General features: G+C 48.2%; 2 protein-coding genes across 2 annotated transcripts in view; one reads left to right on the top strand and one right to left on the bottom strand.

Annotated features, from left to right (window-relative positions):
- The window catches only part of ttc5 (tetratricopeptide repeat domain 5), a 30,355-nt gene extending 27,301 nt beyond the window's left edge, over positions 1-3,054 (bottom strand). Inside the window, exon 1 of the mRNA XM_041239515.1 lies at positions 2,812-3,054. Within this exon, the coding sequence (XP_041095449.1) occupies positions 2,812-2,877 (66 nt within the window). The 5' untranslated portion in view covers positions 2,878-3,054. The remainder of the gene's footprint in view (positions 1-2,811) is intronic.
- Positions 3,055-3,163: 109 nt separating this feature from the next.
- On the top strand, positions 3,164-24,293 carry mettl3 (methyltransferase like 3). The gene is made up of 11 exons (XM_041239514.1): positions 3,164-3,497; positions 5,957-6,150; positions 17,613-18,200; positions 18,719-18,894; positions 19,129-19,345; positions 20,579-20,766; positions 21,208-21,246; positions 21,648-21,756; positions 22,208-22,273; positions 23,337-23,449; positions 23,919-24,293. Exons 1-11 carry the CDS (start codon positions 3,395-3,397, stop codon positions 24,028-24,030), a joined length of 1,905 nt encoding a protein of 634 aa, XP_041095448.1. The 5' UTR covers positions 3,164-3,394; the 3' UTR covers positions 24,031-24,293.
- The last annotated feature ends 426 nt before the right edge of the window (positions 24,294-24,719 follow it).

Genomic DNA, 24,719 nt, shown 5'->3' with positions numbered 1-24,719 from the left:
GACATATATTGAGGGCCTCGATATAGCGAGAGACCATTAGAAAATCAAATAGGCTAATAACAAATACTGTGCAAGCACTCCCTCGTTTATCTGGGGCGTCAGGGTCCAGTATGAATCCTCTACGCTTCCACGCTTTTCTCCTTTTTCGTATAAAAAGCAGCACACCGTTGGAATTCGTACAGCGGAGGGTAATTGCTTCTCATCAACTTCAGTCTCCAATTACAGTGGCTCTCAAAACTATTCACCCCCTTGGACTTTTCCACATTTTATTGTGTTACAACATGGAATCAAAATGGATTTAATTGGGAGTTTTTGCCACTGATCTACACAAAAAAGTCCATAATGTCAAAGTGAAAAATAAAATCTACAAATTGTTCTAATTTAATTATAAATATAAAACAGAAAATAATTGATTGCATAAGTATTCACTCCCTTTGCTATGACACATCTAAATAAGCTCTGGTGCAACCAATTATCTTTAGAAGTCACATAATTAGTTGAATGGAGTCCTCCTGTGTGCAATTAAGGTGTTTCACATGATTTCAGGTTAAATACACCTGTCTCTGGGAGGTCCCACAGTTGGCTGGTACATTTCCTAACAAAAACTACATCATGAGGACGAAGGAACATTCAAAGCAAATCGGGAATAAGGTTCTTCAAAAGCACCAATCAGGGGTAGGATATAAGAACATTTCCAAGGCATCGAATATCCCCCGGAGCACAGTAAAGTCCATTATTAAGAAACGGAGAGAATATGGCACAACTGTGAATCTGTCTAGAACAGGCCGCCCTCAAAAACTGAGTATCTGGGGGAGAAAGGCACTAGTCAGGGAGGCCACCAAGAGGCCAATGGCAACTCTAAAGGAGTTACAGTCACTGTGCATACGGCAACAATAGCCCGGGGGCTTCACAAAACTGGCCTATGGGAGTGGCAAAAAGAAAGCCATTGTTGAAAAGAACTTGCAACAAATCTTGGCTAGAGTTTGCCAGAAGGCATGTGGGAGACTCTGAGACCAAGTGGAAGAAGATTCTGTGGTCTGATGAGACCAAAATAGAGCTTTTTGTTCTGTTTGGCGCAAGCCTAACACCTTGCATCATCCTGAGAACACCATCTCTACCGTGAAGCATGGTAGTGGCAGCATCATGCTATGGGGATGCTTCTCTGCATCAGGGCCTGGAAAGCTTGTGAAGATAGAGGGCAAAATGGATGCAGCAAAGTACAGAGAAATCCTGGAAGAAAACCTGCTGAAGTCTGCAAGAGACCTGGGACTTGGGAGAAGATTCATCTTCCAGCAGGACAATGACCCCAAACGTACAGCCAAAACCACACTGGAGTGGCTTAAAAACAAAAAGGTCCTGGAGTGGCCCAGTCAAAGTCTGGACCTCAATCCAATTGAGAATATGTGGAAAGAGTTGAAAATTGCTGTTCACCAAAGATCCCCGTCAAACTTGACTGAGCTTGAGCAATTTTGCTGAGAAAAATGGGCAAAAATTTCAGTGTCCAGATGGGCAAAGCTGGTACAGACTTATCCAAATAGACTCCTGGCTGTAATTGCTGCCAAAGGTGCCTCTACCAAATATTGACTCAAGGGGGTGAATACTTATGCAATCAATTATTTTCTGTTTTGTATTTATAATTTAGAACAACTTTTATTTTTCACTTTGACATTATGGACTTTTTTTGTGTTGATCGGTGGCAAAAACTCCTAATTAAATCCATTTTGATTCCATGTTGTAACACAGTAAAATGTGGAAAAGTCCAAGGGGTGGTGAATACTTTTGAGAGCCTCTGTAATTTGATGAGTCTGCCTCTCCTTTCTCATATCCACAAACCCGCTACATGCACTCCTAGCAGGCATGTTGCTAGGGTGCTGACGTCACTACCTTGTGGCTAAAATAAAAAAAACACTTCAGCAAGTAAATATTTAATTTGCTTTGTGTTGTTGTGCAATGCGTGTGTACATGATAACAGTACGATATTGATGTTTGTTGTTAATTGTTTTGTATATTTTTTTGTTTGCGATGTGCAGTACGAAATAAAACGAACAGTAATTCTAATATACTGCAGCTAAGGCAAGCGCAGTTAGACAGCGGGGAGCCAACTCCAGCAGCGCGATATATCCGAATCTGCAGCATTGCAAGGGGCGATATAACGAGGGGTGGGTGCACTTGAATATCCTTAACTAATGTTTAAATAAAAGGTATAACCAAGAGACAAAGATAATGGGCTTTAAAAGAAGCCCCACTCAGGACTGCTGTTGCTAATTTAACAAGAGGTCAGACAAACAAACAAACAAACATTGCAAAGCCTTGAATATTTTGTTGTATTTGAAAACGTTTTTGACACAAACAAATTCACACAAAACATTTGAAATCAACTTAAATAATATGCAAAAAAAAAACAAACCACACTACTTTAAAATGAGAAAAAAAATACATCATATTCCAACGTTTAAATCCATCTGTCTGCATAGCAGCATTGTAACTAAAAATAACTGCATGTTGTGTTCTTACTCGAGGAATATATACCCGCACACTCCACACAAAACCATGAAATAATGCCTAACCCGTCCCAGCCACAGTCAAAGCAGGTTCGACAGCTTTAATTAAATCAATAAACAAACATATCGAAACAGGTCAGCTGACGGTTATCGTTATAGAAACACAACAGTCTTGCACTTGTCAAACGAAGCTTCAATTACATAAAAAAAAAGCCACGTTCATTTACATTATAAGCCAGCGGCCGATAACGAGTTCCCGTCTGGCTTGTGTAATCTAGCGGCGGGTTTGAATGCATGCTGTTTTAGTTACCCGTAAATAACGAATCTCGTCCTTTTCGTCCGCGGTTGTTTCGCTTTGTGTTGCGCTGCCGGCCATGTTTTATCGCTCCAGCACTCAAGCTGCCGCTGGTTGGGCCGGACTGGTGGAAATGGGTTTTAATCAGAGTGAGCAGCCACGCCACCTGGCGGTGCGGGGTGGGATGCAAACTCCTCCAGAATCGGCAGAGGCTTTGCAACAGGCTGGGCAAAAGCAGGCCGACACCCTGCCGCGTTTCGCGCACGCTGGATTTTCCTTTACCAAGATGGCTCCCCCGTTCTCCACGCCTTGAACGTCAGCGTGCCTTCACCAAGATGGCGCTGCTCGCCTGGGTAACCCGGAACCTCTGAGCGCGGTTTCCAGTCGCTGAGGTGCAGCTTTGTGCTTGATTGAGTGGGCCTGTTGGCGTAGCCTTACCGCTGCATGTTCCTGAGCCTTAAGAGTAGTTTTTGTCCACGTTTGTTTGAAACGGTGCAAAAGCAGAACGGGGTGGCGGACCGACCCGTGAGGCATTCCCCCTTTGAGTTTGTTTATACAGCATTGTCAGCGCTGAAGAGGGAAACCACAGTATCTTAAAATGTCGGATACGTGGAGTAACATTCAAGCGCACAAAAAGCAACTGGATTCTCTGCGGGAGAGGCTGCAGAGACGGAGGAAAGACCCCACGCAGCTGGGAATAGGTACACACGTGTGAACCTCGCCTGTGAGAGCTAGCGACGATACGGCAAACATTGCATCTGTAGCTAATATACGTAAAGGCTAGTCTGGTTAAATCAGTCCAGCAGTTAATCTCGGTGGCTGTATAGAGAATAGCTAAAAAAAATAAAAATGGTGTAATATAATTAACATCACTTTTCAAACTGATATCGACAACATTACAAATAGTATCGAAACTCAGCAGGCAAATATCGATACTACTTAATAATACTCATAATAATAATGAATACAGATTCATACAGTTCCCGAATGTGCCCAATCCTGCGTGCTGTGAAAATGTAATGCAGTATTTAGGTAATCCTTCTAGGTCTACCAATAGATAGATGCCTGAAATATACCAGCCTTTGATAATGTTCTTTATACTGTACTCTGACGGGTGCTTCAGTGAGGTCCAAATGTCATACCTTTTCAACTCCACCCTGAGCCCCATCAGGTGCTCTAATTAGGGGTGGTGGAGTCAGTCATTTCTCTCTCTCTCATATATATATATATATATATATATATATATATATATATAGATATATATATATATATATATATATATATAGAGAGAGAGAGAGAGAGAGTGTGTGTGTGTGTGTGTGTGTGTGTGTGTGTGTGTGTGTATATAAAGGATAAAACGTTATAGCAAACCTGGAGCGTGATATACAAACACAAACAGATAGAAATGCAGGCACGCACAATACAGCATTCACAACAGCACATGCAAACTACCCTACCAAGAAGGAGGATGCTACCTTTGCAAAACTATTTTACTTGCACGGTGTTGAGAGAACTCTACGATTCAGGGTAAAAACAAATTGCAGTCGGCTATAGAACCATTTATATATATATATATATATATATATATATATATATATATATATATATATATATATATTGTTTGAAAGAAATGCAACTCCCTCTGGAGTACGTAGACTGTGTTTTAATATAAAAGGAATTGGTTACCATGGAGTGAAATGTAGGTTTTTGAAACACTTTCACAAAGACTTGGGTGTCGCTTCTTGAGGAGGAAACAGTCTGGGTAAAGTATGAAAAATGTGATTGACGGGACCCTGGTATAAACCGACACTGCAATTGAAACGTTACTTGACAAACGAATGTTATTAGTATTTTTTATTTTAGAATATTCTTCCTTATTGTTTGTGTTTTTATATTAACAGTAATACAGCACATACATTATGTTTGAGATATTAGAATTTGATATGGATATATAACTATAATTTCAGGTTTGTTGTAGATAGTTCTGTTTTCGCTTCTTTGAGGGTGTTGCCCGTTTTTATCCTGCAGCCTCCACAACACGCTTGGTTTAATGGAAGCACAGTGTTTGCTTTAATGCCCTTGGTATTCAGTGATGTTCCTCTTCCTTCCTCTTTCCCCTCTCCCACCCTCCCTTCTTCATATCCCCTCCATCTCTTTCCCTCCACTCTCCTTCTCTCCCTTCTCAAACTCTGCCCCTGTCCTCTCCCTCTCTCATCCTCTCCCTATCTCATCCTCTCTCCCCCCTGCCTTCACACACCTTGCACTCTGCCCCTGTCCTCTCCCTCCACACTCTGCCCCTGTCCTCTCTCTCTCATCCTCTCCCTATCTCATCCTCACCCTCTCTCCCCCCTCCCTTCACATACCTCATACTCTGCCCCTGTCCTCTCCCTCTGTCATCCTCTCCCTCTCTCCTCATCTCTCCCTTCACACACCTCGCACTCTGCCCTTGTCCTCTCCCTCTCACCCCTTCACACATTTCACACTCTGCCCTTGTCCTCTCCCTCTCTCCCCTTCTCACACCTCGCACTCTGCCCTTGTCCTCTCCCTCTGTCATCCTCTCCCTCTCTCCTCATCTCTTCCTTCACACACCTCGCACTCTGCCCCTGTCCTCACCCTCTCTCATCCTCTCTCCTCATCTCTCCCTTCACACACCTCGCACTCTGCCCTTGTCCTCTCCCTCTGTCATCCTCTCCCTCTCTCCTCATCTCTCCCTTCACACACCTCGCACTCTGCCCCTGTCCTCACCCTCTCTCATCCTCTCTCCTCATCTCTCCCTTCACACACCTCGCACTCTGCCCTTGTCCTCTCCCTCTGTCATCCTCTCCCTCTCTCCTCATCTCTCCCTTCACACACCTCGCACTCTGCCCCTGTCCTCACCCTCTCTCATCCTCTCTCCTCATCTCTCCCTTCACACACCTCACACTCTGCCCTTGTCCTCTCCCTCTCTCACCTTCTCTCACCTCACACTCTGCCCCTGTCCTCGCCCTCTCTCATCCTCTCTCCTCATCTCTCCCTTCACACACCTCACACTCTGCCCTTGTCCTCTCCCTCTCTCCCCTTCTCACACCTCACACTGCCCCTGTCCTTGCCCTCTCTCATCCTCTCTCCTCATCTCTCCCTTCTCACACCTCACACTCTGCCCTTGTCCCTTTCTTCTCAGACCTGTCGAATCCTGACCTTGGCCAAGCCCGCAGTGACAGCCCGGGTCCTGTGACTCGGCCCGGTCAGGAGAGGGAGAGCCAGCAGGATGTGCGTATCGACCCGGTTCTGGAGAGGACACTGCTGCTGTACCTGAGTGACATTGGACTGGCTCTGCCCATTGACTCCCTCGCCATAACCAGCGCGCTGTCCACCGTGAGTCCGCAGTGAAACACTGAAAGAGTCTCTTCGGAAGACACTGAAAGACTTCTTATCGAAACGTTTGTCAGTGAGTCTACATGTTTCCGTGCAGTGAACATTTCTTATTGGTGTCCCGCACACAGAGTGTAAGTACGTGTGTGTGTTTAGTGTCAGGGGCTGCCTCTGGTTATGTTGAGGGTATTTCTCGCTCTCTCGTTGAAGTGAAGCTTTTCTGGGGTTCTTGTATCACTCAAAACCGTTAACCCTGTAATGCTCTTTCTTTAGCACATGTGATATAATGCTTAGCCACCCCTCTCTATATTATTATTATTATTATTATTTAAATCCAGCCTCAAGCCAGAATGTGTGCGTGTTTTGTTCAAGTTACAGAAATGAAGTTGCTTTCCTCATTTCTAAATGCTTGGGCATTGCAGGGTTAAGCACTTGATTGTGAGGAATTAAGAAATACTAAAAAAAACAAAAATTCAATGATCAGCGTTTAGAATAGAACTCTCTTTTCAATGTCTTCAAATTGTATGTTGAAAAAAATACACCCCTGTTTAGCACCTGTACAGTACATTCACCCTGTCTAGCGCCTGTACATTCACCCTGTCTAGCGCCTGTACATTCACCCTGTCTAGCGCCTGTACATTCACCCTGTCTAGCGCCTGTACATTCACCCTGTCTAGCGCCTGTACATTCGCCCTGTCTAGCGCCTATACATTCACCCTGTCTAGCGCCTGTACATTCACCCTGTCTAGCGCCTATACATACACCCTGTCTAGCGCCTGTACATTCACCCTGTCTAGCGCCTGTACATACACCCTGTCTAGCGCCTATACATTCACCCTGTCTAGCGCCTGTACATTCACCCTGTCTAGCGCCTGTACATTCACCCTGTCTAGCGCCTGTACATTCACCCTGTCTAGCGCCTGTACATTCACCCTGTCTAGCGCCTGTACATTCACCCTGTCTAGCGCCTGTACATTCACCCTGTCTAGCGCCTGTACATTCACCCTGTCTAGCGCCTATACATTCACCCTGTCTAGCGCCTGTACATTCACCCTGTCTAGCGCCTGTACATTCACCCTGTCTAGCGCCTGTACATTCACCCTGTCTAGCGCCTGTACATTCACCCTGTCTAGCGCCTGTACATTCACCCTGTCTAGCGCCTGTACATACACCCTGTCTAGCGCCTGTACATTCACCCTGTCTAGCGCCTGTACATTCACCCTGTCTAGCGCCTATACATTCACCCTGTCTAGCGCCTGTACATTCACCCTGTCTAGCGCCTGTACATTCACCCTGTCTAGCGCCTGTACATTCACCCTGTCTAGCGCCTGTACATTCACCCTGTCTAGCGCCTGTACATTCACCCTGTCTAGCGCCTGTACGTTCACCCTGTCTAGCGCCTGTACATTCACCCTGTCTAGCGCCTGTACATTCACCCTGTCTAGCGCCTGTACATTCACCCTGTCTAGCGCCTGTACATTCACCCTGTCTAGCGCCTGTACATTCACCCTGTCTAGCGCCTGTACATTCACCCTGTCTAGCGCCTATACATTCACCCTGTCTAGCGCCTATACATACACCCTGTCTAGCGCCTGTACATTCACCCTGTCTAGCGCCTGTACATTCACCCTGTCTAGCGCCTGTACATTCACCCTGTCTAGCGCCTGTACGTTCACCCTGTCTAGCGCCTATACGTTCACCCTGTCTAGCGCCTGTACTCACCCTGTCTAGCGCCTGTACATTCACCCTGTCTAGCGCCTGTACATTCACCCTGTCTAGCGCCTGTACATTCACCCTGTCTAGCGCCTGTACGTTCACCCTGTCTAGCGCCTGTACATTCACCCTGTCTAGCGCCTGTACATTCACCCTGTCTAGCGCCTGTACATTCACCCTGTCTAGCGCCTGTACATTCACCCTGTCTAGCGCCTGTACATACACCCTGTCTAGCGCCTGTACATACACCCTGTCTAGCGCCTGTACGTTACCCTGTCTAGCGCCTTCATACACCCTGTCTAGCGCCTACGTTCACCCTGTCTAGCGCCTGTACGTTCACCCTGTCTAGCGCCTGTACATTCACCCTGTCTAGCGCCTGTACATTCACCCTGTCTAGCGCCTGTACATTCACCCTGTCTAGCGCCTGTACATTCACCCTGTCTAGCGCCTGTACATTCACCCTGTCTAGCGCCTGTACATTCACCCTGTCTAGCGCCTGTACATTCACCCTGTCTAGCGCCTGTACGTTCACCCTGTCTAGCGCCTGTACGTTCACCCTGTCTAGCGCCTATACATTCACCCTGTCTAGCGCACCCTGTCTAGCATACACCCTGTCTAGCGCCTATACATACACCCTGTCTAGCGCCTGTACATTCACCCTCACCCTGTCTAGCGCCTGTACATACACCCTGTCTAGCGCCTGTACATACACCCTGTCTAGCGCCTGTACATACACCCTGTCTAGCGCCTGTACATTCACCCTGTCTAGCGCCTATACATTCACCCTGTCTAGCGCCTGTACATTCACCCTGTCTAGCGCCTGTACATACACCCTGTCTAGCGCCTGTACATTCACCCTGTCTAGCGCCTGTACGTTCACCCTGTCTAGCGCCTGTACGTTCACCCTGTCTAGCGCCTGTACGTTCACCCTGTCTAGCGCCTGTACGTTCACCCTGTCTAGCGCCTGTACGTTCACCCTGTCTAGCGCCTGTACATTCACCCTGTCTAGCGCCTGTACATTCACCCTGTCTAGCGCCTGTACATTCACCCTGTCTAGCGCCTGTACATTCACCCTGTCTAGCGCCTGTACATTCACCCTGTCTAGCGCCTGTACATTCACCCTGTCTAGCGCCTGTACATTCACCCTGTCTAGCGCCTGTACATACACCCTGTCTAGCGCCTATACATTCACCCTGTCTAGCGCCTGTACATTCACCCTGTCTAGCGCCTGTACATTCACCCTGTCTAGCGCCTGTACATACACCCTGTCTAGCGCCTATACATTCACCCTGTCTAGCGCCTGTACGTTCACCCTGTCTAGCGCCTGTACGTTCACCCTGTCTAGCGCCTGTACGTTCACCCTGTCTAGCGCCTGTACGTTCACCCTGTCTAGCGCCTGTACGTTCACCCTGTCTAGCGCCTGTACGTTCACCCTGTCTAGCGCCTGTACGTTCACCCTGTCTAGCGCCTGTACGTTCACCCTGTCTAGCGCCTGTACATTCACCCTGTCTAGCGCCTGTACATTCACCCTGTCTAGCGCCTGTACATTCACCCTGTCTAGCGCCTGTACGTTCACCCTGTCTAGCGCCTGTACATTCACCCTGTCTAGCGCCTGTACATTCACCCTGTCTAGCGCCTGTACATTCACCCTGTCTAGCGCCTGTACATTCACCCTGTCTAGCGCCTGTACATACACCCTGTCTAGCGCCTGTACATTCACCCTGTCTAGCGCCTGTACATTCACCCTGTCTAGCGCCTATACATTCACCCTGTCTAGCGCCTGTACATTCACCCTGTCTAGCGCCTATACATACACCCTGTCTAGCGCCTATACATTCACCCTGTCTAGCGCCTATACATACACCCTGTCTAGCGCCTATACATTCACCCTGTCTAGCGCCTGTACATTCACCCTGTCTAGCGCCTGTACGTTCACCCTGTCTAGCGCCTGTACGTTCACCCTGTCTAGCGCCTGTACGTTCACCCTGTCTAGCGCCTGTACATTCACCCTGTCTAGCGCCTGTACATTCACCCTGTCTAGCGCCTGTACATTCACCCTGTCTAGCGCCTGTACATTCACCCTGTCTAGCGCCTGTACATTCACCCTGTCTAGCGCCTGTACATTCACCCTGTCTAGCGCCTGTACATACACCCTGTCTAGCGCCTGTACATCACCCTGTCTAGCGCCTATACATTCACCCTGTCTAGCGCCTATACATTCACCCTGTCTAGCGCCTATACATTCACCCTGTCTAGCGCCTGTACATACACCCTGTCTAGCGCCTATACATTCACCCTGTCTAGCGCCTGTACATTCACCCTGTCTAGCGCCTATACATTCACCCTGTCTAGCGCCTGTACGTTCACCCTGTCTAGCGCCTGTACGTTCACCCTGTCTAGCGCCTGTACATTCACCCTGTCTAGCGCCTGTACATTCACCCTGTCTAGCGCCTGTACATTCACCCTGTCTAGCGCCTGTACATTCACCCTGTCTAGCGCCTACATTCACCCTGTCTAGCGCCTGTACGTTCACCCTGTCTAGCGCCTGTACGTTCACCCTGTCTAGCGCCTGTACGTTCACCCTGTCTAGCGCCTGTACGTTCACCCTGTCTAGCGCCTGTACGTTCACCCTGTCTAGCGCCTGTACGTTCACCCTGTCTAGCGCCTGTACGTTCACCCTGTCTAGCGCCTGTACGTTCACCCTGTCTAGCGCCTGTACATTCACCCTGTCTAGCGCCTGTACATTCACCCTGTCTAGCGCCTGTCTACATACACACCTGTCTAGCGCCTGTACATTCACCCTGTCTAGCGCCTGTACATTCACCCTGTCTAGCGCCTGTACATACACCCTGTCTAGCGCCTGTACATTCACCCTGTCTAGCGCCTGTACATTCACCCTGTCTAGCGCCTGTACATTCACCCTGTCTAGCGCCTGTACATACACCCTGTCTAGCGCCTGTACATTCACCCTGTCTAGCGCCTGTACATTCACCCTGTCTAGCGCCTGTACATACACCCTGTCTAGCGCCTATACATACACCCTGTCTAGCGCCTATACATACACCCTGTCTAGCGCCTGTACATTCACCCTGTCTAGCGCCTGTACATTCACCCTGTCTAGCGCCTGTACATACACCCTGTCTAGCGCCTATACATACACTACAGCACCCTGTCTAGCGTACACCCTGTCTAGCGCCTATACATTCACCCTGTCTAGCGCCTATACATACACCCTGTCTAGCGCCTATACATACACCCTGTCTAGCGCCTATACATACACCCTGTCTAGCGCCTATACATACACCCTGTCTAGCGCCTGTACATACACCCTGTCTAGCGCCTGTACATTCACCCTGTCTAGCGCCTATACATACACCCTGTCTAGCGCCTGTACATACACCCTGTCTAGCGCCTGTACATTCACCCTGTCTAGCGCCTGTACATTCACCCTGTCTAGCGCCTGTACATTCACCCTGTCTAGCGCCTGTACATTCACCCTGTCTAGCGCCTGTACATTCACCCTGTCTAGCGCCTGTACATACACCCTGTCTAGCGCCTATACATTCACCCTGTCTAGCGCCTGTACATTCACCCTGTCTAGCGCCTGTACGTACACCCTGTCTAGCGCCTGTACATTCACCCTGTCTAGCGCCTATACATTCACCCTGTCTAGCGCCTGTACATTCACCCTGTCTAGCGCCTGTACGTTCACCCTGTCTAGCGCCTGTACATTCACCCTGTCTAGCGCCTGTACATTCACCCTGTCTAGCGCCTGTACATTCACCCTGTCTAGCGCCTGTACATTCACCCTGTCTAGCGCCTATACATACACCCTGTCTAGCGCCTATACATACACCCTGTCTAGCGCCTATACATTCACCCTGTCTAGCGCCTATACATACACCCTGTCTAGCGCCTATACATACACCCTGTCTAGCGCCTGTACTATACACCCTGTCTAGCGCCTGTACATTCACCCTGTCTAGCGCCTGTACATACACCCTGTCTAGCGCCTGTACGTTCACCCTGTCTAGCGCCTGTACGTTCACCCTGTCTAGCGCCTGTACGTTCACCCTGTCTAGCGCCTGTACGTTCACCCTGTCTAGCGCCTGTACGTTCACCCTGTCTAGCGCCTGTACGTTCACCCTGTCTAGCGCCTGTACGTTCACCCTGTCTAGCGCCTGTACGTTCACCCTGTCTAGCGCCTGTACGTTCACCCTGTCTAGCGCCTGTACATTCACCCTGTCTAGCGCCTGTACATTCACCCTGTCTAGCGCCTGTACATTCACCCTGTCTAGCGCCTATACATTCACCCTGTCTAGCGCCTGTACATTCACCCTGTCTAGCGCCTGTACGTTCACCCTGTCTAGCGCCTGTACGTTCACCCTGTCTAGCGCCTGTACGTTCACCCTGTCTAGCGCCTGTACATTCACCCTGTCTAGCGCCTGTACGTTCACCCTGTCTAGCGCCTGTACATTCACCCTGTCTAGCGCCTGTACATTCACCCTGTCTAGCGCCTGTACATTCACCCTGTCTAGCGCCTGTACATACACCCTGTCTAGCGCCTGTACATTCACCCTGTCTAGCGCCTGTACATTCACCCTGTCTAGCGCCTGTACATTCACCCTGTCTAGCGCCTGTACATTCACCCTGTCTAGCGCCTGTACATTCACCCTGTCTAGCGCCTGTACATACACCCTGTCTAGCGCCTGTACATACACCCTGTCTAGCGCCTGTACATTCACCCTGTCTAGCGCCTGTACATTCACCCTGTCTAGCGCCTGTACATTCACCCTGTCTAGCGCCTGTACATACACCCTGTCTAGCGCATACATACACCCTGTCTAGCGCCTATACACCCTGTCTACACCCTGTCTAGCGCCTATACCCTGTCATACACCCTGTCTAGCGCCTATACATACACCCTGTCTAGCGCCTATACATACACCCTGTCTAGCGCCTATACATACACCCTGTCTAGCGCCTATACATACACCCTGTCTAGCGCCTGTACATACACCCTGTCTAGCGCCTATACATACACCCTGTCTATACACCCTGTCTAGCGCCTATACATTCACCCTGTCTAGCGCCTGTACGTACACCCTGTCTAGCGCCTATACATTCACCCTGTCTAGCGCCTGTACATTCACCCTGTCTAGCGCCTGTACATACACCCTGTCTAGCGCCTATACATACACCCTGTCTAGCGCCTATACATTCACCCTGTCTAGCGCCTGTACATACACCCTGTCTAGCGCCTATACATACACCCTGTCTAGCGCCTGTACATACACCCTGTCTAGCGCCTATACATACACCCTGTCTAGCGCCTATACATACACCCTGTCTAGCGCCTGTACATACACCCTGTCTAGCGCCTATACATACACCCTGTCTAGCGCCTATACATACACCCTGTCTAGCGCCTATACATACACCCTGTCTAGCGCCTATACATACACCCTGTCTAGCGCCTGTACATACACCCTGTCTAGCGCCTGTACATTCACCCTGTCTAGCGCCTGTACGTTCACCCTGTCTAGCGCCTGTACGTTCACCCTGTCTAGCGCCTGTACGTACACCCTGTCTAGCGCCTGTACGTTCACCCTGTCTAGCGCCTGTACATACACCCTGTCTAGCGCCTGTACATTCACCCTGTCTAGCGCCTGTACATACACCCTGTCTAGCGCCTGTACATACACCCTGTCTAGCGCCTGTACATACACCCTGTCTAGCGCCTATACATTCGCCCTGTCTAGCGCCTATACATACACCCTGTCTAGCGCCTATACGTACACCCTGAATGCTTGACTTGATGAACTGATGTGGGAAAAAAAAAGACTTGAAACAAAAAGTGTTTCACAAAATTTGGAAGAGAGGTCGCTATGGTTCTTACAGCAGTACTAACATTTAAGGACCCACATCCCCTACAGGGTAAAGGGTTGAGCTGAAGTTTGTATAAAACTCATCACTTACCCTTCGTCTAGCAACTTGCTAGAGGTGAGTACGGTGCTCCTGGTATTCTTGTCTCTCAAACCCTGTTCATTACGAGTCGAACGAGGTGCTACACATGATGGGAGGGTCATTTTAGGTCAGTTTAGAGGGTCAGTCTAGGTGTCATTAGCAGATACTAAATAATGATCAGAAAAAGCGACTTCTGTTCTCAATAAAAGCCGCTGCACACTAGGGGTGGTGCCATTTTTCGTCATGCGTTTGCAGCGACATGATCTCACACACCTGAAGAGACACAGACGCGATGAGACAGGTTTGAAAACTGCCAGCTCTATAAAACTTTAAAATTGCTACTGACTAGACTGCGATCAAGACTGGTACATATTCGTCATCACGATGTTGTAATTATGAGTGTCTTCACTGATGGCATTTCAACATATAGCAGTAAGTTATACAGACCAGGCTTCTCCAGTACCTTTGAACACAAAGCTCTGAGTTTTTTTCTTCCATGGCAAGTATTCTGTTTTCCTCCGTCAGTCTGGATGCTGCTTCACCCTGGTGGACCACGTCCACTGAAGCTATTCTCTGATTATTCTCTGAAGTTGTTCACGACAAATAAAAAAAAATCTGTACTATTCAATCCTGTTTTTTGTGTCACTCCAGTGTCACCTGTCGTGTCTCCTGTGATACTTTTAGAAGAATAGGTTCTACTCATTTTGTCGCATCACTGCATAGTTTTGATTGTCTTTTCACATCTGCTGTGACCTTAAGCCCTCCAGAGAGTGGCCACGAGTTCAAATGAAGTCACAGATGTTACTCCAGTATGGATTGGAAACTGGACCATCTGTAACACCCAGGCTATTGGTCAGTGATGTACAGTTGTCTATAGCAGGAGACTGAGGACAGTCTACGTGACATTATCTTCTCCTCGAGAAATAAAGTTAGAGAAATCTAACGTATAACCAGATGGTCTACAGATAACAGCAAGTAATCCAGGGATGGTGGGGTGGGGGGGGGGCTGGAATGTAACGACAAGGTGCTCAAACGAGTAGCGTTCACAGAAAGACCGAGCAGTACCACGATGAGCGCCACGCCGCCGCCTCTCCCAATGTCACGTGACTTTACTCCTAATCATCCAGCATGGAGAGAAGGGCAGAATGGAAGGCACCAGCACTGCCAGGCCTCAGGTAGGCATGCAAAGCTTTGTGTCCGTGGGAAGCTCAGATAATCGGACAACTTCCCAAGTGACCCGGTATCAGTAAAGAAGAGCTCTGGAACCGTGAAGTGAGATTCTCATCCTGATTTGCAAACACACAAGAAGTTTGACTCGGATTTGATTGTCTAAACCCCTGGTGTTGCCAAGATCTAAGTGGTCAAACCGTCCAAGGAAACCAACACTTGTCAACCCGACCGTGATGCAGACCCCGCATTCGTTTATACCATCTAGAGCAGGGCTGGCCAGACTCTTTCCTACTGCGGACTACATTGGCTTACTCAAGAATGGTACAGGGCCTCACAACGCAAAAAAATAATAATCTCACAATTTACATAACCATGCAGTTTCATCGCATAACTGTCGACTAAAACACAATGAAAACCCAATTTACGTTAGATAATTGCAACAAAGCAAGAAATCGTATGTCCCCTCTATTCACGTGAATTTAAGTAAACTATACCAGTTAGGATTTTGCAATACATGTTAGAATAATTACTGTTTCTAATAATCTTAGAAACCGAAGCATTTCTATTTTAAAATGAACATGAGCAAGAAATGCAAGAGTGGTCCCCTGACATTTGAGTCGGGCTTGTAAACTTGCAGTTTCTGTTTAAGGGTATTCAAATGGTCAGTTACCTCAACCAAAAAGGCAAGATCAGTAACCCACTGATGATCAGACAGATCCTTCACTTGCATTTCCTCCTCTTTCATGAAAATATCAATCTCCTCCCTTAAACACATCAAGAGCGCTGAGCTGCCTCACTTCTGTGTGAAAGGAAAGGTGTGCATATTGCGCGCTCACTTCATTCAGAAACGCTTTGAACAACCTGTGATTCGTAGATCGAATGTAATTAATTGTTTTCACAACACTTCCATTATATTTTTCAAACGAACAGCTTTTGAGCACAGTGCCTCCTGATGTGTGATGCATCATAGTATGTTGTTCACTTTTTTCCTGATATGAGCAGCAAGTCCATTGTGTAACCCTACCACTGCAGAGGGTCCATCTCTAGTGACGGAAACAAGTTTTTCTCACGGTAATCCACAATCCTCAAACGTTTTAGTTAGTTCCTTTAAAAATATCCAACCCCTTAACTGTGCCATGCATACTGGCAATGTTTACAAGTCCCTCTAATTTTAAAGTCTTCCGAGATGCCCCTGACAGTCGTGAGCTGGGCTGTGTCCTGGGTATCTACTCTCGTCCAAAGTAAATTCTTTAGCTTTTTCACGAAACTTTCCCTGTAGGTCTGTAGACAGATCTTCAATTCTGCGCTCAGTTGTGTGTCTCGCCAAATGAATTTGGTCAAATACGTTAGCTTTTCCTGGGCAGATTCTCTGGCATACACCATCAAAACATTTCCGGACAAATTGTTCTTCAGAAAACGACTTGGAGTTCTTGTCTATCAGCTCTGCCACGGCATAGCTGGTACGTGATGCGTTTTCTTGAATTGTATGCCTTCTGAAAAGGAGTTTCTGCTGACCTGCTAACTTTGCTTTTAATTCTTTCTTTGTCAGTTCTGCTCTGGCCGCTGTACTTCTGGTAGATACTTTCATGTTTGGTACAAAAATGTCTTTGCAGGTTATACTCTTTGAAAACCGCAACAGTTTCCCTTCCAGTCCGATGTCTGACATCATCAAAAAGACATAAAGCGCGGGTCTCTAGTCGTTTTTTCTCCAGAAAAGGCAGCGAAAACTTTTCAATGGCCGAGTGAGACCGATAGGAGCTGAATGAAACCCAAAAAAAATCTCGGAGCCTCTTGCACTACAGAGATAACACGGACATAGCAAAGGAGAGAGCTGCTTCTGCATCTAGCACTCAAAGAATATCACAGACATTTGCAGAGCTTTGAGATGTTATAGTAATAAAATAATGACTTGGATCGCATTGTTGATTCAGTGTTCATATGTATATCTATACACAGACAGAGATGGTTTAAAATACTATATTGCATAGAGTTTAAACATTCATAAAAATGTACCAAAATGCTAATCCCTGGAGTTTATTAGCCTTTGTGTTGACAAGTGATCGTTTAGTATTCGATGGATGGGATGCAGCATTTTGGGCATGTGTGTTTCAGGAACGCATCAGCAGATAAGCTAACGCAACCTGTACATGTATTCGTAATGAATCTACCGCTGCTGCTGCATTTAACGTGTGTCGGGGTGCTGTGTTAAATTTGTTTGACAGTTACTTTATTATTATAGTTTATTAACATACAGCCTGTTGCTTTTCTCTTGCATATTCTGTTCATTTCAGATGCTGATGCACGTGCATTATGCCAAGTAATACTTTGGTTCAGAACCCTTTGATTCCCAAGGGGTGTTCTCTTAGCTGGAGATGACTAATTTATGCTGAATATTTTTAATCCCAAGTTTAATCAAAATTGAATAAGCAGTTTTCCATCAATCAATCAGTCAGCCTTTATTTTATATAGCGCCTTTCACAGTGGCCAACCATCACAAAGAGCTTTACAAGATGCAGAACAACAAAAAAAATCCATAATCTTTAAATAGGTGAATGCATACATATGAGGCATAACAATTTCAAATGTAAGACTTATTTCTCTCTTCCTTCACTCAGCCTGAAAACCCAGTGGAGCAAGCATGCGTGGAGAGCCTCCTTCTCAAATTCGCAGCCCAGGAGCTCATTGAGGTGCGACCCCTGACCTCCGACCCCAGCCGCCCACCGCCCCCCACCCTAGTGACCAGCGCTGACCACCCGAAGCTCTGGGCCATGCGGGGAGCGGTCACTTCAAATACAGCCAGCCTGGGCGAACTCAACACAGCAGTACACGCCCAGCCAGCCAGGGGCGGGGTCAAACGCAAGGGGGCAGACTTAGAATCCAGCCCGGCTCCCTCCAGCTCCGCCGCCAGTTACGCTAGCCCCGCCCCCTCCTCTTCGATGTCCTCTTCGAGTATGTCTCAGATAGCCAGTGCTTCTGGCTTGCCACCCATCTCCTCCATCTCCTTCTCCCCCTCTCCCTCCCTCTCCCTGTCCCCCTCCCTTTCGTCTCTCGCCTCCTCGGGGGATAAGAAGGGCCAGGGGGCCCCAGGGGACCCTCCTGCCCTGAAGAAGTCGCGGGGGGGCAAAGTGCAGGCCTCCGATTTACACTGGGAGATCGAGAATTTATTGAGTCAGCAGTCTACCAAGGAACAGCAGAGCAAAAAGGTGAGATCTGAGAATGTGTGACTGAAGAAGTTCTGATTTGTTGTCATCCGTTAGCATAGAGAAACTCACACTAGCCCTGCTGCACCCTGGTAATTCTTCTCTGGATGAACAACTTCTCATTGCAGCATGAGCAAGTCTCATTTTTGAGTCTGTAGGTTTACTAATAGGAGGAGTTGTTCATGCAGCTGTAAGGGAGGAACAATTTATTTAACCTCAAGCTCCTGGCTCCTGATCATTTCAATAAGAGACTTCATTGAGGGGAATTGTGCAGCCCAGACCTGGGTGTGTCAGTGTGAGTGTGAGGAGGGGTTCTGAACCCCGGGGTCGGTGGGAGTGTGAAGGGGAGTTCTGAACCCCGGTGGGAGTGTGAAGGGGAGTTCTGAACCCCGGGGTTGGTGTGAGTGTGAAGGGGAGTTCTGAACCCCGCTGTCGGTGGGAGTGTGAAGGGGAGTTCTGAACCCTGGGGTTGGTGTGAGTGTTGGGCTCTGAGCCACAGTCTCGCCTCTCTGCCATATCAGGTGAGCCGGGAGATCCTGGAGCTGCTGAACACCAGCACGGCGAAGGAGCAGAGCATCGTGGAGAAGTTCAGGTCACGGGGCCGCGCCCAGGTGCAGGAGTTCTGTGACCAAGGGACCAAGGAGGAGTGTGTTCGAGCCTGCGAGGGAGGGCCACCCTGCAGGAAACTGCACTTCAGGTATGCAGAGCAGAGAAACCCCCCCCTGCACACACAGAGCCACCCCCATGCACAGGCACACACCAGACACCCCCTCTGCACACACAGAGACTCCCTCCCTCTGCACACACGCAGAGAGACATCCCCCCGCGCATACACAGAGAGATAATGTAGAATGGACTGATTCTTTTCAACTTTTGGTTACCAAACCTCTCACTCTCTCTCTCTCTCTCTTCTCTCCCTCTCCTCTCTCAGGCGCATTATAAACAAGCACACTGATGAGAGTCTGGGTGACTGCTCTTTCCTGAACACCTGCTTCCACATGGACACTTGCAAGTACGTGCACTACGAGATCGACTGCCCCCCAGATGCGGAGGAGGGGGAGCTGGAGGGGGCGCAGAGCAGCGGGGCGCAGCTGGGGCTAGCGGCCGGGGTCACTGACCCCAACGTGGGCAAGCTGTTCCCCTCGCAGGTGAGCCCCGGGGGGGGGGGGGGGGGTAGTATTACCCTCTCTCTCTCTCTCTCATGGTGTCACATTGCTGTGGTTGGTCTCTATCTATCTATCTGTCTCTCATTCGCATGTTCTCATTCTTATAGATTCTCGAAGGAACCAAATGTGCTGGTGTTGATGTTCTACCTTGTGTCTGTCAGCGGATCTTGTCTCTCTGTCTGTCTGTTGTGATATATTGCTGTTACTTTCTGTGTGTCTCTCTGTGCTGTCTCTCCTCTCGTGAATCTGTGTGATATTTTGTTGATACTGTGTGTGTGTGTGTGTCTCTGTGCTGTCTCCTGTCTCTCCTCTCAGTGGATCTGTGTGATACTTGTTAATACTGTGTGTGTCTCTGCTCTCTCCTCTCTGTGGATCTGCTGTGATATCTTGTTGATACTGTGTGTGTGTGTGTGTCTCTGCTCTCTCCTCTCAGAGGATCTGCTGTGTTATCTTGTTGATACTGTGTGTGTCTCTGCTCTCTCCTCTCAGTGGATCTGCTGTGATATCTTGTTGATACTGTGTGTGTCTCTGCTCTCTCCTCTCAGTGGATCTGCTGTGTTATCTTGTTGATACTGTGTGTGTCTCTGCTCTCTCCTCTCAGTGGATCTGCTGTGATATCTTGTTGATACTGTGTGTGTCTCTGCTCTCTCCTCTCAGTGGATCTGCTGTGTTATCTTGTTGATACTGTGTGTGTCTCTGCTCTCTCCTCTCAGTGGATCTGCTGTGTTATCTTGTTGATACTGTGTGTGTCTCTGCTCTCTCCTCTCAGTGGATCTGCTGTGTTATCTTGTTGATACTGTGTGTGTCTCTGCTCTCTCCTCTCAGTGGATCTGCTGTGTTATCTTGTTGATACTGTGTGTGTCTCTGCTCTCTCCTCTCAGTGGATCTGCTGTGTTATCTTGTTGATACTGTGTGTGTCTCTGCTATCTCCTCTCAGTGGATCTGCTGTGATATCTTGTTGATACTGTGTGTGTCTCTGCTATCTCCTCTCAGTGGATCTGCTGTGTTATCTTGTTGATACTGTGTGTGTCTCTGCTCTCTCCTCTCAGTGGATCTGCTGTGATATCTTGTTGATACTGTGTGTGTCTCTGCTCTCTCCTCTCAGTGGATCTGCTGTGATATCTTGTTGATACTGTGTGTGTCTCTGCTCTCTCCTCTCAGTGGATCTGCTGTGTTATCTTGTTGATACTGTGTGTGTCTCTGCTCTCTCCTCAGTGGATCTGTTGTGATATCCGCTACCTGGATGCCTCAATCCTGGGGAAGTTTGCGGTTGTCATGGCGGACCCCCCCTGGGATATCCACATGGAGCTTCCCTACGGGACCCTGACTGACGATGAGATGAGGAAGCTGCACATCCCCATGCTGCAGGACGATGGCTTCCTGTTCTTGTGGGTCACCGGCAGGTCAGAGTCTCCGTCCCATTATCCTCCAGTCAACCTTTCATAAAGCACAGCTCTGTATTGAGGGAAAGCCTTCGCACACACGTAACTGGCTGTTGCTGTATTACAATGCTTTGTTTTGCAATAAGACATCCTGGAAGGAGAGGGTAGAAAACAGAGAACTTTCTGCAACCATATGCAGATATAGGAGCTGCATTCTTTAGCTGCTGATTGGTTTCTGACAGGAAAGACTGAAGGAGTGGGACGATTTCACCCTCCAGGGACCCAGGAAGTGCAACACTGACCTGTAAACAGAGATTTCTTTAACCTAGTTTATTGCCAGTAAATATTTTAATTTTTGGTTGAGACTTGTAGGCAAAATTCCCATGTTATAGAGCCCTGTCCTTTGTGTTCGATGCTCTGAGGGGAATGTGCTGATTTGAATTGTTTTCTTCTTGTTTTCAGAGCGATGGAACTCGGGAGAGAGTGTCTGAAACTCTGGGGGTAGGTTTTACTAACGTGATATTTGTATACCAGCTACCACTTCCTTCATCTTTTACATTACCTGTTTTATATCCTGTAGTGCGTCTTCTCTCTCGTTCTCTATTGCAGTTTATGCTCTGGTTAGGCTGCATTCTAAACTAATGTTTTTCAACCTCTGGGTTTTTCTGAAGAGACAAATTCTGTTAGATAAATAATCAGGAGCCCAGTCCTGAGGTTCAGAATGCCCCTCAATGAAGTAGGTTGTGTAATGACTAATCCCCCCCCCCCCCCCCCCCCCCCCCCCCCCCCCCCCCCTCCCCCTCACTCTGTCAGACTGGCATTCATTTGTCTGCTTTGATTCTACAGCTGGTCAAGCGGACTCTCTATCTCACTGGTTTCTCTTATCTTGTCCTGCGTTCCAGTTACGAGCGAGCTGACGAGATCATTTGGGTGAAGACAAACCAGTTGCAGAGAATCATTCGTACTGGGAGAACTGGGCACTGGCTGAACCACGGCAAGGAGCACTGCCTGGTGAGTTGTTCATAGTTCCAGAGGGGACAGAATTGCAGCTGCTTTGCTAACCACTGGCAGACTGTGTGGTGTGCTGTGTCGTGAAGAACTAATAACGCACTGCAAGAGCCACTCAACAAACAGGAGAAGAATCAGATACTTCCAATATCTCTCTCTCTCTTACACACATTACGCTGATGAAAGCACTAGCTGTTTGTCTGCTTGACTTCCTTAACTTCTTCTGTTATTTTGCCTGTGTTCCTGATTGAGTGAAGTTCAGGATTCACTGCCTATAGCATCACACTCAACAAACAGGTGGAAAAACAGACACTTCCAATATCTCTCTACACACACACACACTACACTGATGAACGCATTGGCTGAAACGCTCATCTGCGGCTTGCCTCTGTTAGTTTCTTGGGGTTTCAGTTCACTTTTTTAGTGATCTTCTCTCTCTCTCTTGTTCTCCCAGGTTGGTGTTAAAGGCAGCCCGCAGGGGTTCAATCGAGGGCTGGATTGCGATGTCATTGTGGCAGAGGTGAGAATCTCTGATCACTACATCAGCGTGCACACAGCTCACTGCAGGATCTCTGATCACCACATCAGCGTGCACACAGCTCACTGCAGGATCTCTGATCACCACATCAGCGTGCACACAGCTCACTGCAGGATCTCTGATCACCACATCAGCGTGCACACAGCTCACTGCAGGATCTCTGATCACCACATCAGCGTGCACACAGCTCACTGCAGGATCTCTGATCACCACATCAGCGTGCACACAGCTCACTGCAGGATCTCTGATCACCACATCAGCGTGCACACAGCTCACTGCAGGATCTCTGATCACCACATCAGCGTGCACACAGCTCACTGCAGGATCTCTGATCACCACATCAGCGTGCACACAGCTCACTGCAGGATCTCTGATCACCACATCAGCGTGCACACAGCTCACTGCAGGATCTCTGATCACCACATCAGCGTGCACACAGCTCACTGCAGGATCTCTGATCACCACATCAGCGTGCACACAGCTCACTGCAGGATCTCTGATCACCACATCAGCGTGCACACAGCTCACTGCAGGATCTCTGATCACCACATCAGCGTGCACACAGCTCACTGCAGGATCTCTGATCACCACATCAGCGTGCACACAGCTCACTGCAGGATCTCTGATCACCACATCAGCGTGCACACAGCTCACTGCAGGATCTCTGATCACCACATCAGCGTGCACACAGCTCACTGCAGGATCTCTGATCACCACATCAGCGTGCACACAGCTCACTGCAGGATCTCTGATCACCACATCAGCGTGCACGCAGCTCACTGCAGGATCTCTGATCACCACATCAGCGTGCACACAGCTCACTGCAGGGGATCTGGTATTGGTGCAGTTTTGTATAGCTTCACACTCGAAGCGCTCACAGGAATACATTTGCATAAGAAGTTCCCCAGAAGAAAAAAATGATACCAACAGGGTACCAGGGTAGTTTAAGCTGTGCTGATCAAAAATCAATTTCTTGTTTGTTGCATCACTATCAGTTACTGCATATTTTAACTGTGTTTGTCTTTGTGTCTGTTTCTCTCTCTAGGTTCGTTCTACGAGTCACAAGCCTGATGAGATCTACGGGATGATTGAGCGCTTGTCTCCAGGGACCCGGAAGATTGAGCTTTTTGGGAGACCTCACAACGTGCAGCCCAACTGGTGAGGGGCTGGGAGGGGGAAGTAGCTAGCCAAATCATTCCTGACGCAAAATGACCAACGTGTGCAATCTTCTCTGACTATAGTATTGCGTTTTGCAAACACCATCAAATATTAAAGGAAATTAATCATTTAGCAGACACGTCTATCCAAAGCGACTTACAGAGACTAGGGGTGAACTATGCATCACAGCTGCTGCTGCAGAGTCACTTCCAATAGGACCTCGGTTTCATGTCTCATCCAAAGGACGGAGCACAAGGAGGGTCACAGTGAGTTAGTGGCTGAGCTGGGATTTGATCTAGGGACCTCCTGGTAGCAAGCTTTAATCACTGGACAGCCAAGCCATATATATTATTTATAAACACACACATCGAAAGTAAGAAGAAATAAAGTGACAAGGGTTTGAAATGATTGACCTCTCTCTCCTGTTTCCTCTTCTCCCTCTGTCTCCTCCCTCTCTCTCTCTCCTCAGGGTGACCCTTGGGAACCAGCTCGATGGGATTCACCTCCTTGACCCCGACGTGGTGTCCCGGTTTAAAAAGCGCTATCCTGATGGCGTCATTTCCAAACCCAAGAACATGTAGAACCCCGAAATACAGCGACGGACTGAAACGTGTCCCCATACTGAGGTTATCGTTGAAAGGGCTGTTAGGAGTTTACAGTGATTGTAACAAAGTCAAAGTGTTTTCCACTTCCATTCACTATACAGCTTGTGCAGAAGATGTTATAGCTGGTGTTTTCATTCACTAAATTCAATCTTTTTCGTATTCTTAGGATATCTCTTATCCTTGCACTTCCTGGGCCTCCCCAGCAGGGTCTTCTGGGTCACTGGCTGAAAGCATGTCAGTCAACAAGGGAAGCAGCTGACTGGTTACGGACAGGGACGATTGATGGGGTGGCAACGGTTTTACCCTCCAGGTGACCCAGGAAGTACAACAATAACTGAAAACACGGCTTGCAAACAGATTTCTTTTTAGAGCAGTAGCAGATGTTTTTAAACTGATGATGCATGTTGACTGTAACATGCATTTCTTGAGACCTGTGCTGTGTGAAATGGGTAATATTTATGAAATGATTCAGCTCCAGTTGCTTTGAGTATGTAGCTTCAAATTGCTTTTATTTCATTCTCTCCATTCCCATCTTTATTGTTCTCTCTTTTTTGGTGTTTGCAGTCATTCTGAATTCTTCTCAGAATTGAGTTCTTATCCTTTGTCTCTAAATCTCTCTTTACCTGGCTTTGAGCTTGCCTGGAGAGTCCTAGGGGCCAGGCAGT

This window comes from Polyodon spathula, chromosome 55 (assembly GCF_017654505.1).
Source record: "Polyodon spathula isolate WHYD16114869_AA chromosome 55, ASM1765450v1, whole genome shotgun sequence".
Classification (NCBI taxonomy): Eukaryota; Metazoa; Chordata; class Actinopteri; order Acipenseriformes; family Polyodontidae; genus Polyodon; species Polyodon spathula.
Note: the sequence above shows the minus strand (reverse complement) of the source record. Positions and strands in the feature narration are given on the sequence as shown.